The following is an 18,671-nucleotide window of genomic DNA, read 5'->3' on the forward strand; positions in this document are numbered from 1 at the left end:
GACTCACTTCCTTGTTTAGTTTGCATTTTGTTAGTTTAAATGTGTTTTTTTTCTGTGACAAAGTGTTTCTCACCACCAAGATTTGCATAAACCATGTTTAGTCTTAAACACCTATATAATTGTAAATATTTTTTACGATTCTAATGGTGATGCATATGTTGAGCCCATCCTTGTGATAACAAATTACATCCTTCCAAAGAAAACTACATTTTACTATAAAAAGACAAGTTTTGAGCAAACCACTCACATTAGCTCTTGAGGATGGTTGTTGCCTCCATGGAGATTGTGAGGATGTCCCAGATGTGGATGCTGAGATGGGTTGCCCTACTGGTGGGGCTGCAGTCGATACAAGCAGGTTAGAAAAAAAAAGATTATTTACTGCAAGAAATGCTCGCAATATTAGCTATACAAAATGACTGTATATGTCTTTCTTTGTTTAAAGGCTTTATGGAGGATTACGGAGTTACGAGAGACCCTGCTGACTTTATGTGGACAACTCCAACTCCAACATTAGGTAATTATGCATTTGTGTTTTAGGATTATGAAATGTGCCAATCACATTGATTCACAAAGCAACTCTAAAGTGTGACAGGATTTTATCCTTTTAAGGTATGGAAGGTAAGGTAAGTTTATATATATGTGAGGTTATATGTAAACTTCACAAAACATCTCAAAGGATAACAGTTTAAATGTATCAAGCAAAACCATGCTTGATACATACTAAGGGTAAACACTGAAGTAAGTTTTTGCAATCTCTTTTAGGCTATTTTGTTCCAGTTCGTTCCAGCAACCATGTCAACAGCATCTGTAGCATGTGGGGAAACTTCCACTTCAAGACATTCGATGGGGACTTTTATCAGTTCCCAGGCACATGCGAGTATAACCTGGTATCCGAATGCCAAAGCCTCATTCACCAGTTCTCAGTTCACGTGAAGAGAACAGAAAACTCCAGTAGTCCAAAGATCACCAGAGTCTTGGTTACCATTAATGACATTACCATCGAAATCACCGCAAACCAGATCACGGTCAACGGAGAAAAGTACGATTCTGGGGAACTGAGGTTAAGCAAACACAAAATAGATAAAAACGCAATCTGGTTTTAATTTGAGTCTTTTCTTTTATTTAGTAAATCGCTGCCAGTGCATGTCGCAGGAATCCTTGTAGAAGAGAGCACAATTTACATCAGGGTCCATTCCAAAATGGGCATCACTGTCATGTGGAATAAAGAGGATGCAGTCCTGGTGAGTCTGTGAGCCTGTCTGTCACTTTCTGAATACAAATCAGTTTGTTCTATCAGTTATCCCACACCAAAATTAATAATGTTAATCCAATATTTATAAATACAGAATTTGGTGTAAACTAGTTAAATATAACTATAGATATTTAATTCATAACTTGCGATGGAAAAAATGATAAGGTGTGCAGGCACTGGAAGCAAATACTAATATAACTCCTTCCGTGTTGAAAAAAACAGCATATGCTGGTAAGGTATGTACTGAAGCATGGCAGCTGGTTTGAACTGGTTTAAGCAGGTTCTTAGTTGGTTATGAGCAGGAGCTAGTTGCTTAGGATCAGCAAATGACCAGCTTAAACAAGCTCATAACCAGCTCAGGACCAACTAAGGACCAGCTCAAATGAAAATTTCTTTAATAAGAAATAATATCAAGATTAACTGATATCTTGATGCAATGATGCTGTTGTCATTGAAAAGTTTTTTTCCCTGTGATGTTGTTTTAGGTGGAGCTGGACTCCAAATATTCAAATCGCACCTGTGGATTGTGTGGCGATTACAACGGGGTTCCAGTTTATAATGAGTTCATTCAATCAGGTGAGCTGCTTTAATTGACTGATTTCTGCCTAATTTTGTCATTATTTCTTAAAGGCACAATATGTAAGATTTGTTTAATTAAAATATCCCAATTGTTTTGAAGAATGTTTAAATCCAGAGAAATAGCTATTTTAAATATAGCTGCAAGCATCGGGTTTAAGCGCTTTAAGGCATTTCAACAGATACGAAAAAATACATTTCATATTATTTAGCAATCCTGTTACCAACTAAACCAATGATTTAAACAAACATTTTTGGCAAATCCAGGTAATGTACCATAGAAATATTTTTTTTATTATTGTTTATGACTTATTATGACTTATAGAGCCCGATCTCCCTAAAACTTTGCATGCTTATTTAGAATCACGAATCGCATTTGTTCACCAAGTTTTGATTTAGGCTTTTAGGCTTTATAGGTTTTAGGTTATATTTGGATAGGCCTCTTTTCTAAACGACTCTGTTATAGCTTGCCAAAGGGTAAATTTCAATTTGTTTGATAATTATAGAGAGTCTAGAGAATTGCACTTCAGTGTTGTTTTCTAGATAGGACGAAAAACCTAGAACTAATTCGCAAAAGCAGGTTTTCTACATTTTCTCAATCATTTAACAAACGATTTGATTGATGGCAAAGGTTCTAGAGGCAAAGTTATTTCGAAATGAGGAGATGAATATTGTGCGTATGTGTGGAAAAACTGCGCAATATACAATCGTTTACGCTCTTGAAGCAACCTCCGTTAATCTGGTCTAATAGTTGTTCAAAGGCCATGTTTTTTGAGATACACAAACTTATTTATAGGCATTGCGGGAATTTTGAACAAGACCATGCATACTGATTTTCATGTCGATAGAACAAATGGTTACATAGTTATAGCTTTTTTTATGTTCTTTCCCTCTTAAAGCACCACCAAGTGGTCAAGCTCTGTGACTTTTTTCACGTTACCTCAGACTTGCTTACATACGCGTTGCGAGTTTGGCAAAGATATCTCATTCCTTTTAAAGGTTATAGCAGTTATTGTTGATATTTACTGTCCAGAGAATCTTTCTGCACTGGTTTGGTTCTGATCGAGGGAGAACTGAGAAACAGTTGACAAAAGTAGGTTTTTCAAAAATTTGCAAAATACCCAAAAATATCACCAGGTGATGGACAAATCCAAGGCGTACATTTTGTCTGACGTGAGCCAAGGATTTCAATGACATGAGACACTTGAGCCTGTGACGAATGCTTAAGGAGTTGTGAGCGATTTTGTACTTTTGATCGCTGTAGCGCCACCATCAGGCCAATTGGGGGTGAGCCTTGTTGACAGTGTAGACGTTGGAAGTACTACTATCCCTTTAACTTTTACGTTTCTCCGACTTACGCGTTGGTCTGCCCGGTCAGTTTTATATGGAGAATGCTGATCCTTGGCCAATCTCACAATTACAATAGGGTTTTAGCAATTAGTCCTTGAACCCCTAATAACTAGTGGCCCATCCATTGTCATTGTGTCGCCTGCCAATGATGTCATACACCCTTGATTTCTGGTTTTATTTTTTAGAAAACATGGAAACACCAAAGATGCCATTTGTCGAGCAGTTTGTCGCGCTCATAAGCAATCACTCCAGCAGCCTTATTCTGCTTCCACAGCTTTGAGCCTCACCCTGCTTCATAGCAAGTGATGTTAATAAATGTTGAATACAATAGCTCATCATAAACATAATTTCTCCCCAAGCTGTGTGGATGAAGACGGCAAATCCCATGATTCTACATTACGCCTTTGTTTCTTTGTTTGTTTTTAATATGTGCCCTTTAGCGGAGAAAACATACATATTGTGCCTTTAATTATAAACAACACATTTTTTCCCTTGTGTATTGCTATTGCTATTTCATAGATCTCCAGTCAAAGAAGATCAAGTATCTTCACTAAATCTATGTCTTATCTTATTCAATAAAGATCTAGGATATGAACGACAGGTCGGCTACATTGAGTTTGGGAACAAGCACAGAGTTCCTAACCCATTGGTTGATTGCAAAAATCCTTCTGAAGAAGATGATAAGCAAAATTTGGCAGACCAGTCTGAAAAACATGTAAGTCGCAAAAGCTATTTGTATGTGTTTCATACTGTAGATTTAGGTGGAATTTCTTCCAAATACAATTTCATCCAGATCAAACTGGCTTACTAAAACAACAGAATTACAATATTGATATTTAATGTGGATCTCTGAGAATAAAGGTTAAAAATACACTATGCCTGTTTCACTACAGCGGGCAGATTGTGAAAACCTTTTGAAAGAGGAAGACTGGTTCGCCTGTATCACGATTTTGGACCCTGAGCCGTATATCAAAGCCTGTATGAAAGACATGTGCTTGTGTCAACCTGAAGACACAGACAACTCCACACTTTGTGCGACTTTGTCTGAATATTCACGTCAGTGTTCACACGCTGGGGGAACTCCGCCAACCTGGAGAAGAGCTGACTTCTGCGGTATTTCACATAAAAGATGTTTACACAAGAGAAAAAAAATAGTTGAATTTTTAAAAATGACCCTGTTCAAAAGTTTACACACGCTTGATTCTTAACATTGTGTTGTTACCTCAATTATATAGAGCTGTGTTTTTTTGTTTAGTGATAGTTATTCATGAGTCCCCTTGTTTGTCCTTAACATTTAAAATATCTGCTATTGTTCAGAAAAGTACTTCAGGTCCCACAAATTCTTTGGTTTTTCAGCATTTTTTTGTGTATTTGAACGCTTTCCAACAATGACTGTGTGATTTTGAGATCCATCTTTTCACACTGAGGACATCTGAGGGACTTATATGCAACTATTACAGAAGGTTCATGCATTAAGAGCCAGGGGGTGAACACTTTGAACAGAATGAAGATGTGTACATTTTTCTTATTTTTAAGGCAAAATAAGTTAGATTTTCAGCTCTGGTGGACGTCACAAGCTTTTATTCCTTGTTCTTTGAATTATTCATTATTAGCTATTGTAAAACCTCTTTATGTCTTGTATTGTCATGCAGCTGTGTTGTGCCCCTACAATATGGTACATTCTGAAAGTGGCTCCCCCTGTATAGACACATGCTCACACAAAGATACAAACACACTCTGTGAGCAACACACCATCGATGGCTGCTTTTGCCCACCAGGTCAGTTACTAATTTCTAATATTTAATATCATTCTATGTACAGAATTGTATTAAATTTGGTTGATTTGTTTAACAACCACGTACAGAATAAATTAGGATTTATAGTACAATCACTAAGACAACTAAAAAGCCAACTGTTTAGGAACTGTGTTTGAACTGTTATAGGAACTGTGTTTGATGAAATCTCAAACATGGGCTGCATCCCAGTGGAAAAGTGTCGGTGCAAACATGACCGCGTCTACAGCCCAGGAGAGGTTCTTCTCACACATAACGAGGAATGGTAATAAAACATATTTCACTCTGTTCTCCTTTTACACGTCTTTAATTGCAAAAAAGCACATGCTGTAAACCACACTGTTACATTGCTATGTTGTATCTGTATTCCTGAACCTTGTTGTTTAGCATGTCTGTTTGTAATCGTTTTTTGTAATTCAGTGTATGTAAGGAGGGAAACTGGATCTGTACGAGTATTCCCGGTCCTGGCCTGTGCGCAGTAGAGGAAGGATCTCACTTCACCACCTTTGACGGGAAAGAATTCACTTTCCATGGAGACTGCAACTATGTGCTCTCAAAAGTAAGCCAGTTCTCGTTAATAACCACACCTTATTTAATTGCTAAGACATTTTTTATTTGTATTCACTTATGTCATGACATTTACAGAACAAACTCCATTTGTGTTTCTGTAGTACAATGAGGAGGCAAAGTTCATCATACTGGGTCGGATTGTTCCTTGTGTTACCCGTAATACTGACACCTGCTTGAAATCTATAGAAGTGCTGTTTAACAATGACAAAAACCATGTGAGTACATTCCCTCACAAAAATCTTAACTATTAGCTTTTTTCTTGCTTGCAGTGTAGTAATATTAGTTAACAAACCGTTAATAAACTGCTTAGCATATGTACACACAGTAACACTTTATCTTTCTCCATTAGCGTCTAGTGATTAAAGCTGACGGGACAGTACAACACAATGCAATAGTTTCACTTCCTTACATGACAGGTAAAGAGGAGCTCAGTATTTTTCTTTTTCTACGTTGAAACTTGTTTGTGAAGGCCAATATTTTTGTTAAGCATTTTTCAAACTCTTTAACTCTTTCTCTTTCAGCTGACTTCACGGTGTTCATGCCATCATCGTTTCACATCATTCTTCAGACCACCTTTGGGCTGCAGGTGCAGGTACAGCTGGTGCCTCTTATGCAGGTGTACATCACCGTGGACCAAAGCTTCCAGAACAAGACTAGTGGTGAGAACTTTTAAAAAACAAAAAATGTCTAGAATCTGAATTAAGTAGTGAATAGATCACAATGACCAGTGATATGTCATTGGTTTGTGCAGGTCTTTGCGGAAATTTTAACAAAGTGGTGTCAGATGATCTGAAGACCCCTCAGGGAGTGGTGGAGGGTACAGCGGTTACCTTCGCAAACGCCTGGAAGGCCCAGTCCAACTGCCTCGACCATACTGAAAGAATGGACGACCCCTGTTCCTACAGCAGTGACAGCGGTGAGAGACGTGTTTGCACAAAAGGCAAAATATCTGTTTGTACATATTGTTTAGCATATTCATGTGCTTGTAACGCTATATGTTACGATGCCTTTAGAACACTTCGCTGAGCACTGGTGTTCCAAGATGAAGAAGAAGGAGAGCCTTTTTGCCCAATGTCACGCTAGTGTTAATCCAGACAGCTACTACAAAGTATGATAAATTTTTTGAACTGTAATAAACATTACCCTACTTTTCACAATAGGCAGTAACACAACATGTACATGTGCTTTCAGAGATGTAAATATTCCGTCTGCACCTGTGAGAAGAGCGAGGACTGTCTGTGTGCGGTGTTCTCCTCGTACGCCCGGGCCTGTGCGGCTAAAAACATAATCCTCCAAGGCTGGCGAGAAATTGTGTGCAGTAAGATGGCTGAAAAAATTGTCTTTTGTTAGTCAGATACAGTTGAAGTCAAAAGTTTACATACACCTTGTAGAATCTGCGAAATGTTAATTATTTTACCACGATAAGAGGGATCATACAAAATGCATGCTATTTTTTATTTAGTACTGACCTGAAAAAGATATATCACATAAAAGATATTTACATATAGTCCACAAAAGAAAATAATAGTTAGCTCATGAGTCTCTTGTTTGTCCTGAACAGTTAAACTGCCTGGTGTTCTTCAGAAAAATCTTTTAAGGTCCCACAAATTCTTTGGTTTTTCAGATTTTTTGTGTATTTAAACCCTTTCCAGCAATGACTGTATGATTTTGAGATCCATCTTTTCACACTGAGGACAACTGAGGGACTCATATGCAACTATTACAGTACGGTTCAAACGCTCACTGACACTTCAGAAGGAAACGTGATGCATTAAGAGCCGGGGGTGAATACTTTTGAACAGAATGAAGATTTGTACATTTTTCCCATTTTGCCTAAATATCATATTTTGTTCATTTAGTACTGCCCTTTAGAAGTTACAGAAGATACTTACATGTTTCCCAGAAGACAAAATAACTTAAATTTACCCTGATTTTCAAATTCAAAAAGTTTTCACCCCCAGCTCTCAATGCGTTGTGTTGCCTTCTGAAGCATCAGTGAGTGTTTGAACCTTCTATAATGACTATCCTTTATGTATATTCAATGGTAAAATATTTGAAAGAGCTCAGCTGTTTTGGTTTTCCCTGCTGAAAAAAACAGCATATGCTGGTTTGGTATGTTTTGGTGATGGGATGCCGGTTTTAGCTGGTTTATGCTGGTCCTTTGCTGATTTATGCTGGTCCCTGACCAGCAACATTACCAGCATAAACCAGCTAAGGACCAGCATTAACCAGCAAAGGTCCAGCATTAGCCAGCAAAGGACCAGCATAAACCAGCTAAAACCAGCATTCCAGCACCCCAGCACCAAAACATACCTAACCAGCATATGCTGTTTTTTTCAGCAGGGTTGTAGAGTGCAACATGCCTCTTTAAGACGCTATCACTTTCAAACTGATCCCTACAGAGAAATATACAGAGAATTGCCCAGCCTCGCAGAGCTACTCATATCAGCTGCAGAGCGGCCAACCTACCTGTCTGTCTCTGGCCTCTGAGCGCCAAAGCTGCAGAGATGACTTTGTGCCTGTTGACGGATGCGCATGTCCAGATGGACTCTACCAGGATGAGAATGGACTGTGTGTACCTATGGAAAAATGTCCATGCTTCAACAATGGAATGACAGTCCAACCTGGCACATCTGTCAACATTAAGGACGAACACTGGTACGTGGATGGTATTAGTTTTATGCAGTAGTTGTAAAGATTTAAAAATGTTGAAATACACATTTTCCAAATTTTTATCTTAAACGTAAGACAATGTAATATTTTCTCCCCAGTGTTTGCGTGAATGGAACATTCCACTGTCTGTCCAGGAAACCCCCAGTTGTGGGTAAGAAAAAAATACTTTGGGATACCTCTCTTTTCACCCAGAACTTTTAACAGGTTAAAGTAATGTGTGGAAATAAAAAATGATGTTGATTGAGCTTAACTTGTATTGAACCCAGAATATTCCTTAAAATTAGGTAACCATAATTATAGTTACACAGAATGGATTATTCTGTCAGATGTTTGCACGGTGAAATAAACTTAGTTTCTTAAGTTTCCAAATATGGTTATGGTCTTTCCTGTGAGTCTTTTGCATTGTCTGGTATCTTTTGCAGAGTGTCCTCCTTCAAAGGTTTTTTTTAACTGCAGTACAGCACGTCCAGATGAACATGGATTATTGTGTGCACAGACTTGTATGCAGAAGGAAGTTGATTGTGTAAGTCCAGTTTCCAGTCTCTCTTTTCTCATATCTCCTTCAAACCCTTTGTCCTGCTAATGCCTTCAAGAGTGGAACTGCTTTTCACCTGGCAATGATAAAGTTTAAAAGGGTCATTTCATGTCAAATCAACCACATTTCAAAAATTTCCCTGGCTCAAATTTTGGATTTTTCTAATATTTTTTTCTGAAGAAAGATAGATGTATTAGGGGCCGTTCACATGAAGCGTCTTTTGCGCGCGCAAGTTCGTTATTTCAAATGGAGACGCGCGGCTTGCGCGCGCATATTGGAAGCGACGCGACGCACTCGTTTTTTCCAGGCGCGTCCGCGCCGCATCGATTTAAAAACATCTCAACTTTTCAGAATGTCGCAAGCGCACCGCAGGTCATGTGACATGAACTAACCAATCAGCTTCCTCACGTTTTTCCGTTACATTGAAACCTCAGCAGAAACATGGAGGAGCAGCTCATCATTGTGGTCCAGGGATTTCTTGAACTTTATGATTTGTCAAGCCCCCATTATTTTGACGCTAATAGAAGAAACAATGCATGGAGACGCATAGGCTTGGAGCTAGAGCACAGCTGATGGTTGCTTAGAAACGGCAGACGCTTCCGGAGCGCAAGCGCCCGAGCGCTTTGTTGATAAGGAAGAAAGCGGCGCGCCTAGCGTTTTCCACGCGTTTTTAGGCGCGACATGTGAACGGCCCCTTAGATGAATAATTACTGAGTAATCCAGTAATATGGAGAGGGAGGTCAAAATGGCAATTTTCAAGATTCAGAGCCAGATTACAGAGGGTAAAAATTACTTCAGAAAGGTGGCAGTATCATAATGTTACTCAGAGATTAGTAGATCTTTTAGTAAAAGCTGTTGACTTTAGCAATCTTTGTTGGATTATGTGTCAACGGTTACCATTCATAAATGATAAAACAGCACTTTTTAAGTTGTTTTCTCCGAAGTTGCATGCCTGTAACTCAGGAAGTATTAAAGATAACCTAATGACATTTTAAATATTGGGTCTTAACAAACTTTCGTTTTGATATCTTCATCGTTAAGGCCCTACGTGGTTCATTTACAGAGATACTGGAATCTCAATACTGTATGGCTTCAGGAGTAAATTGTTAAAATGTAGATATTTTCAGTGGTCAAAAACCAAATGTGCATCACTTTTTATTATATAAAGAGGATTGTCTGAAGAACCAATAATGTTAAAACTAGAGATGTGCCTCTTTTGCTTCTGTCAAAAGAACTGCATTAAACATACCGCCTGAGTGCCATAAATAATCTTTTTCCAAAGTTTGCGTGCCTATAACTTAAAAAGTAGTAAAGATATCTTAATGAAATTTTAGATATTGGGTCTTAACAAACTTTCCTTTTGATATCTCCATTTTTAAGGCCCTAGGTGGTTCAGTTCCAGAGATACTGGAATCTCAATATGGCTTCAGGAGAAAATTCTTCAAATGTAGACATTTTCAGTAGTCAACAAACCAAAAACTACTTTGGAAAAATATGATACTGCTTGGTATCCAAAGTTTGCATGCATATAGCTCAAGAAGTATTAAAGATATCTATTCTAAATATCTAGATTCTAGTTCTTAATAAACTTTCCTTCGATAATTTTACATCATTCCCTACATCATTCAGTACCTCAGTGAGGCTCCATTTACAGATTTTACCCATTTTACAATATTACTCATTTCTAGCGGTTGAAAACCAAATGCTATAAGCTGAATGTTTGAAAAATAAGTAATAAGTTAAAACTAGGAATGCATTGTTTTCCTCTTTCAAAACTACTGTAAAGAACATACAGTAAACACATTCTCAGTGATATCCACTACAGTGTAAAAACAAGCCTTTTTTTTAGAATTATGTTTTCCTAGAATTAAAAAATCACATGATTTTAAACTTCGACATGTCTCAAATATTGGTTTTGCAACTCAAAAGGGTAGAACCTCATATTACATGATTGTATAAAATTTGTGGAAAGTGCTAGTTAACCTTATTGGTGTGCTATTTTCTCCCCTAGATCTGTGAGTTGTTTTTTCTTTTTTTCTCTCTTCTGCTCTGCTGTATCTGATCTTTCTCTTCTACCCATACCCACAGTTCTCACAGGACTGTGAATCTGGCTGCCAGTGTCCTGCAGGTCTACTGGATGATGGCAGAGGAAACTGTGTTAAACATTATGACTGTCCATGTGCTCACAATGGACAGTTTTATGCACCAGGAACTGAGATAACTGTAGACTGCAATAGCTGGTATGTAAGCTACAGGCTTTTCCACGGCTAATACACACTTTTTGTAAATTTACATTGAATACTAGGCCATAATTCTAGACTTTTTACTTTTTATTCATGTTTCAGATTCACGTTCAGTTTCTGTATTACTTTGTTACAGCACTTGTCAACAGGGAACATGGACATGCACAGAAAATATCTGTCCAGGCATCTGCACAATATACGGAAGCGGGCATTATAAAACTTTTGACCAGCAGAGATTCGGCTTTAGGGGAGAGTGCAGTTATATAGCTGCTCAGGTACCACCAGACAAGTACTTTTATTGTCTGGACATTGTACTGTGGCTGTGCGACACACGGCTCATCAGCATTTAGTGTAATACTTATTGTTTTTTGATTACTAATAAGCCACTTTATTCAGTGGAATAATGTATGTTTTGCATCCTATTGTTTTTAAGGACAAATGTGGAAATAAGACTGGAATTTTTCATGTAATCACTGAGAATATTCCTTGTGGAACAACGGGGACGACATGCGCAAAGGCTGTTATCATCCTTTTGGGGGTAAGACGGGGTCTCTATATGGTCCCTGAATGAACAAACTTGAATTCTTGCATTCACTGTTGAAATAAAGGATGTCTTTAGTATCTCTTCAACATTATCATAAATTCATTCTGAAATAATTTTATTACTGAAATAATCATTATTATTAATTTCTCTTACAAACTCTTACAGAGGACTAAGCTAGAGCTTTATCGTGGGACTGTAACAGCCTTTGATACTGAAAGTGGCCCACTGATCAATTACAACAAGACAAACATTGGGATGTACATTGTCATTGATGCTGAGATTGGACTGACAGTTTTATGGGACCGCAAAACAACCGTCAGCATCATTCTGCAACCTAAACACATGGTGAGATGACTTAAGGCACAATCTGGAATTAATTTCACTGTTGCATATCATAATTTTGGAAATTTTTAAGGTTTTTAATAAAATGATTAATATTAATAAGAAAAGTTCTTAAAGGGGTCCTATTATGCTCTTTTAAAAACACATCAGATCGCTGAAGTAGGCTTTTATCTTTTAGTGATCTTTATATTTTCACAGGGAAACGTTTGGGGACTATGTGGAAATTTCAATGGGAATGGAAAGGATGATTTCACTACTCAAGGCAGTTTGCAAACCACAGATGTGAAGGAGTTTGCCGACAGCTGGAAAGTGTTAGGCACCTGTCCTGATGCTGAATTAGACTTTGACCCATGCTCTAAGAACCTTGAACGAGAGCCATGGGCAAAACTACAATGCAGCATCATAAAAGACAGTGAATCTGCATTCAAACATTGCCATAACAAGGTACAGTTTGAAAGCATTTTAAATCAATAAATGAAGTTGCCAATAGAGGGTCTGCATTTGCGTCACGATTTGTTCAGTTACCAGAATGCATGGCCATACTGGTGATGCTCGGAATGTAAACAACAGCATAGGTTGCACGGTAAATGTACTACTGAATACGCTGTTCTGCAAATTTATGCTGTCTTAACCATAGGAAAAAAAAGTGTGGAAACTGCTACATGATAAATCATATAGATACATGTATATCATATAGAGAAGGACTTAGTAAGCAGGAAAGGGCGCAATATTTTGACAAACTAAAGTTAATAGTTGGTAAAGATACGTACAAGTAGTATTAATTAGGATTTTAGCTTAATATTTTACCCTCCTTGACTGGAAATTATAAGAACAAACATGAATGTTGTCAAGATTTTTGCCCTGGAAATCCATGTTTAAATTGGCCAACCGCAAATGCCTTTTGTTCCTCAGACAGTTTTTTGCACTCTTCTCCTTGATTCATTATAACTTTTTGCAACTTTTGGTCTGTAGTACTCCAAATGTTTTTTGCTGGCAGACTGATTAATACAGCTCAAAACATGACAATAATTGACCCTTTTCAGCTGCAATTATTATCAAAATATGCAAGTTTTGTTCAGTTCAGTTGCATTGTTTACGTTCAGTGCTGCCAATATGGCCGATTGATGGTGCGTCGTAAAAACACTTGTACAAAAACAGGAATTCAGCATACAGGATGTAAATGCATGTTCCCACAGGTGGATCCAAACCCATATTATGAGAACTGTGTGAGGGACTCGTGTGCATGTGACACAGGTGGAGACTGTGAGTGCTTCTGTACAGCTGTTGCAGCTTATGCTCAAGCCTGCAATAGATCAGGCGTTTGTGTGGACTGGAGAACACCTGATATCTGCCGTAAGCATCTTTAATTCTTGTGCACATCCTAAATCTGTAATACCCAAATGTGAATTTTCATGCTGAATTAGAATCTTCAGCCATTGCGCTTTTACTGTGGTTGAACTGTATTTAATTTACTCATGTAATTTCATGTACGTATGTCCATATTCCCCTATTAGCTGTGTACTGTGACTACTACAATAAACCAGAAGGATGCACATGGCATTACAATCCTTGTGGTATACCTTGCTACAAAACCTGTCGCAACCCTCTTGGTATCTGCAATAACAATTTACCCAACCTGGAAGGTGAGTTTCCAAAGACTGAGTATCCGTAGTACACACTGGATGTTTCTTGGACTTAAATGTACAGTAGTGCTAAGCATTCTTTAATGATTGCTGAGTTTAGGTGCCATAGTTACTGGGCCACTTAGAAATGTTCATAAAACTGCCAATTTATTGTGTGTGTGTGTGTGTGTGTGTGTGTGTGTGTGTGTGTGTGTGTGTGTGTGTGTGTGTGTGTGTGTGTGTGTGTGTGTGTGTGTGCAGGATGTTATCCAAAATGTCCAAAGGACAAACCTATTTTTGATGAGCCAAGTCAGGTCTGTGTGAAGGAGTGTAATAAAACATGCTATGTCAATGGAATCGAGTACAAGCCTGAAGATAAAATACCAACTGATAAGTCCTGTCATGAGTGGTATGGACCATGTAGCCCTTACAAAGCATAATAAGCATCAATATCTGTGGGTGGTTCTTCCACCTGTTACTCTTATTCAAATTATCTAATTTATGACATTCCTTTGACAGCATCTGTAATGAACATGGAAATATACAGTGTTTTCAAACACCTGGTAAGTGTGGTTAAACACTAAACATCATAGGTTAAATCCTAACAAATAGTTTCCTTATGTATTTTAACACTCACAATAATTAAAAAATATAATGTTTTGCAAATTACAGGGTGCTGTAACTACGGTGGCAAACAATATGCCCACAACAACACCATTTACAACATTCAGGATGACATGGGAATGTGCTATTATGCAGTATGCATAAATGCCACTGTAATCACAACACAGAAACCCTGCATAACTACAACCCAGCCAACTAAAACTAGTACAAGCACTGGTATAACACCTTTAACATTTCCTACCACCTCCACTACTACTACGCCTACTCTACCAATGTCAACAGAAACACCATCTATAACTGGTACAAGTACTGGCACAACACCACCTTCAACAACTACAATCACCTCCACTACTACAACTACTCCTATGCCACCTGTATCAACAGAAATACCATCTACAACTAGTAAAATTACTGAAACAACACCTTCAACATTTACAACCACCACTACTCCAAATACTTATATGCCATCTAATTCAACAGAAATACTATCTACAACTAGTACACCTACTGGCACAACACCTACTTCAACAGTAACAACTACTCCTATGCCAGATGTATCAACAGAAATACCATCTACAACTACTGAAACAACACCTTCAACATTTACAACCACCACTACTCCAAGTACTTTTATGCCATCTAATTCAACAGCAATACTATCTACAACTAGTACACCTACTGGCACAACACCTACTTCAACAGTAACAACTACTCCAATGCCAGATGTATCAACAGAAATACCATCTACAACTACTGAAACAACACCTTCAACATTTACAACCACCACTACTCCAAGTACTTTTATGCCATCTAATTCAACAGAAATACTATCTACAACTAGTACACCTACTGGCACAACACCTACTTCAACAGTAACAACTACTCCTATGCCAGATGTATCAACAGAAATACCATCTTCAACTACTGAAACAACACCTTCAACATTTACAACCACCACTACTCCACGTACTTATATGCCATCTGATTCAACAGAAATACTATCTAGTACACCTACTGGCACAACACCTACTTCAACAGTAACAACTACTCCAATGCCAGATGTATCAACAGAAATACCATCTACAACTACTGAAACAACACCTTCAACATTTACAACCACCACTACTCCACGTACTTATATGCCATCTGATTTAACAGAAATACTATCTAGTACACCTACTGGCACAACACCTACTTCAACAGTAACAACTACTCCTATGCCAGATGTATCAACAGAAATACCATCTACAACTACTGAAACAACACCTTCAACATTTACAACCACCACTACTCCACGTACTTATATGCCATCTGATTCAACAGAAATACTATCTAGTACACCTACAGGCACAACACCTACTTCAACAGTAACAACTACTCCAATGCCAGATGTATCAACAGAAATACCATCTACAACTACTGAAACAACACCTTCAACATTTACAACCACCACTACTCCAAGTACTTTTATGCCATCTAATTCAACAGAAATACTATCTACAACTAGTACACCTACTGGCACAACACCTACTTCAACAGTAACAACTACTCCTATGCCAGATGTATCAACAGAAATACCATCTACAACTACTGAAACAACACCTTCAACATTTACAACCACCACTACTCCACGTACTTATATGCCATCTGATTCAACAGAAATACTATCTAGTACACCTACTGGCACAACACCTACTTCAACAGTAACAACTACTCCAATGCCAGATGTATCAACAGAAATACCATCTACAACTACTGAAACAACACCTTCAACATTTACAACCACCACTACTCCAAGTACTTTTATGCCATCTAATTCAACAGAAATACTATCTACAACTAGTACACCTACTGGCACAACACCTACTTCAACAGTAACAACTACTCCTATGCCAGATGTATCAACAGAAATACCATCTACAACTACTGAAACAACACCTTCAACATTTACAACCACCACTACTCCACGTACTTATATGCCATCTGATTCAACAGAAATACTATCTAGTACACCTACTGGCACAACACCTACTTCAACAGTAACAACTACTCCAATGCCAGATGTATCAACAGAAATACCATCTACAACTACTGAAACAACACCTTCAACATTTACAACCACCACTACTCCAAGTACTTTTATGCCATCTAATTCAACAGAAATACTATCTACAACTAGTACACCTACTGGCACAACACCTACTTCAACAGTAACAACTACTCCTATGCCAGATGTATCAACAGAAATACCATCTACAACTACTGAAACAACACCTTCAACATTTACAACCACCACTACTCCACGTACTTATATGCCATCTGATTCAACAGAAATACTATCTACAACTAGTACACCTACTGGCACAACACCTACTTCAACAGTAACAACTACTCCTATGCCAGATGTATCACCAGAAATACCATCTACAACTACTGAAACAACACCTTCAACATTTACAACCACCACTACTCCAAGTACTTTTATGCCATCTAATTCAACAGAAATACTATCTACAACTAGTACACCTACTTCAACAGTAACAACTACTCCTATGCCAGACGTATCAACAGAAATGCCATCTACAACTACTGAAACAACACCTTCAACATTTACAACCACCACTACTCCACGTACTTTTATGCCATCTGATTCAACAGAAATACTATCTACAACTAGTACACCTACTGGCACAACACCTACTTCAACAGTAACAACTACTCCTATGCCAGATGTATCAACAGAAATACCATCTACAACTACTGAAACAACACCTTCAACATTTACAACCACCACTACTCCACGTACTTATATGCCATCTGATTCAACAGAAATACTATCTAGTACACCTACTGGCACAACACCTACTTCAACAGTAACAACTACTCCAATGCCAGATGTATCAACAGAAATACCATCTACAACTACTGAAACAACACCTTCAACATTTACAACCACCACTACTCCAAGTACTTTTATGCCATCTAATTCAACAGCAATACTATCTACAACTAGTACACCTACTGGCACAACACCTACTTCAACAGTAACAACTACTCCAATGCCAGATGTATCAACAGAAATACCATCTACAACTACTGAAACAACACCTTCAACATTTACAACCACCACTACTCCAAGTACTTTTATGCCATCTAATTCAACAGAAATACTATCTACAACTAGTACACCTACTGGCACAACACCTACTTCAACAGTAACAACTACTCCTATGCCAGATGTATCACCAGAAATACCATCTACAACTACTGAAACAACACCTTCAACATTTACAACCACCACTACTCCAAGTACTTTTATGCCATCTAATTCAACAGAAATACTATCTACAACTAGTACACCTACTTCAACAGTAACAACTACTCCTATGCCAGATATATCAACAGAAATACCATCTACAACTACTGAAACAACACCTTCAACATTTACAACCACCACTACTCCACGTACTTATATGCCATCTGATTCAACAGAAATACTATCTAGTACACCTACTGGCACAACACCTACTTCAACAGTAACAACTACTCCAATGCCAGATGTATCAACAGAAATACCATCTACAACTACTGAAACAACACCTTCAACATTTACAACCACCACTACTCCAAGTACTTTTATGCCATCTAATTCAACAGAAATACTATCTACAACTAGTACACCTACTGGCACAACACCTACTTCAACAGTAACAACTACTCCTATGCCATCTGATTCAACAGAAATACTATCTACAACTAGTACACCTACTGGCACAACACCTACTTCAACAGTATCAACTACTCCTATGCCAGATGTATCAACAGAAATACCATCTACAACTACTGAAACAACACCTTCAACATTTACAACCACCACTACTCCAAGTACTTTTATGCCATCTAATTCAACAGAAATGCCATCTACAACCGGTACACCTACTGACACAACCCCTACTTCAACAATAACAGCTACTCCTATGCCATCTGATTCAACAGAAATACTGTCTACAACTAGTACTACTAGAACATCTCCTTCAACATTTACAACCACTTTCTCTACCATTACTGCTCATACACCATCTACCTCACCAGAAATATCATCTATAACTAGTACAATTACTGGCACAACACCTGCTTCAACATTCACAACTACTCCTATGCCACCTGCATCACCAGAAATAATATCTACAACTCAATCAATAGAAATCTCCTCTCCTAGCTCGCCATTAATTATCGTCCATGGACATACCACAACTCCCCCTTCAGAATATCCACAAATTGTGTCTACACCATTTACACCTACACCTTTAAGTCCGATTACAGTATGTTTTTGTGTAGTTGAAGGAAGACAGTATAAGCCTGGTTAGTAATTGTACATTGAATTAGCAAACCATTAATATTTTCTACAGTTGCCTTGTAGAGGTGTTTTGATTTACTTTTTTTTTTTTTGCTTTTTTATAGGAGAATCAATATTGGATAAGAAGCACATTGGCTCAGGGATTTGTTTGACCATGACCTGCTCCATAACCTGTGAAATTCAGAACAGC

The 18,671-nt window shown here is 38.0% G+C and overlaps 1 protein-coding gene across 1 annotated transcript; it reads left to right on the forward strand.

Moving 5' to 3' along the window:
* Positions 1–261: 261 nt before the first annotated feature.
* LOC141301325 (mucin-2-like) lies at positions 262–14,881 on the forward strand. Its single transcript, XM_073831572.1, has 30 exons — positions 262–355; positions 443–514; positions 610–618; positions 763–1,039; positions 1,127–1,241; positions 1,738–1,828; positions 3,766–3,893; positions 4,072–4,291; positions 4,831–4,956; positions 5,122–5,236; positions 5,392–5,530; positions 5,643–5,756; positions 5,891–5,957; positions 6,063–6,200; positions 6,293–6,457; positions 6,555–6,649; positions 6,733–6,859; positions 7,944–8,199; positions 8,313–8,365; positions 8,637–8,737; positions 10,838–10,989; positions 11,129–11,267; positions 11,426–11,530; positions 11,702–11,881; positions 12,077–12,322; positions 13,075–13,231; positions 13,393–13,521; positions 13,762–13,836; positions 14,176–14,678; positions 14,795–14,881. Exons 1-30 carry the CDS (start codon positions 262–264, stop codon positions 14,879–14,881), a joined length of 4,275 nt encoding a protein of 1,424 aa, XP_073687673.1.
* Positions 14,882–18,671: the final 3,790 nt, after the last annotated feature.

The sequence above is a fragment of the Garra rufa genome, chromosome 25 (genome assembly GCF_049309525.1).
Source record: "Garra rufa chromosome 25, GarRuf1.0, whole genome shotgun sequence".
NCBI classification, from domain to species: Eukaryota; Metazoa; Chordata; class Actinopteri; order Cypriniformes; family Cyprinidae; genus Garra; species Garra rufa.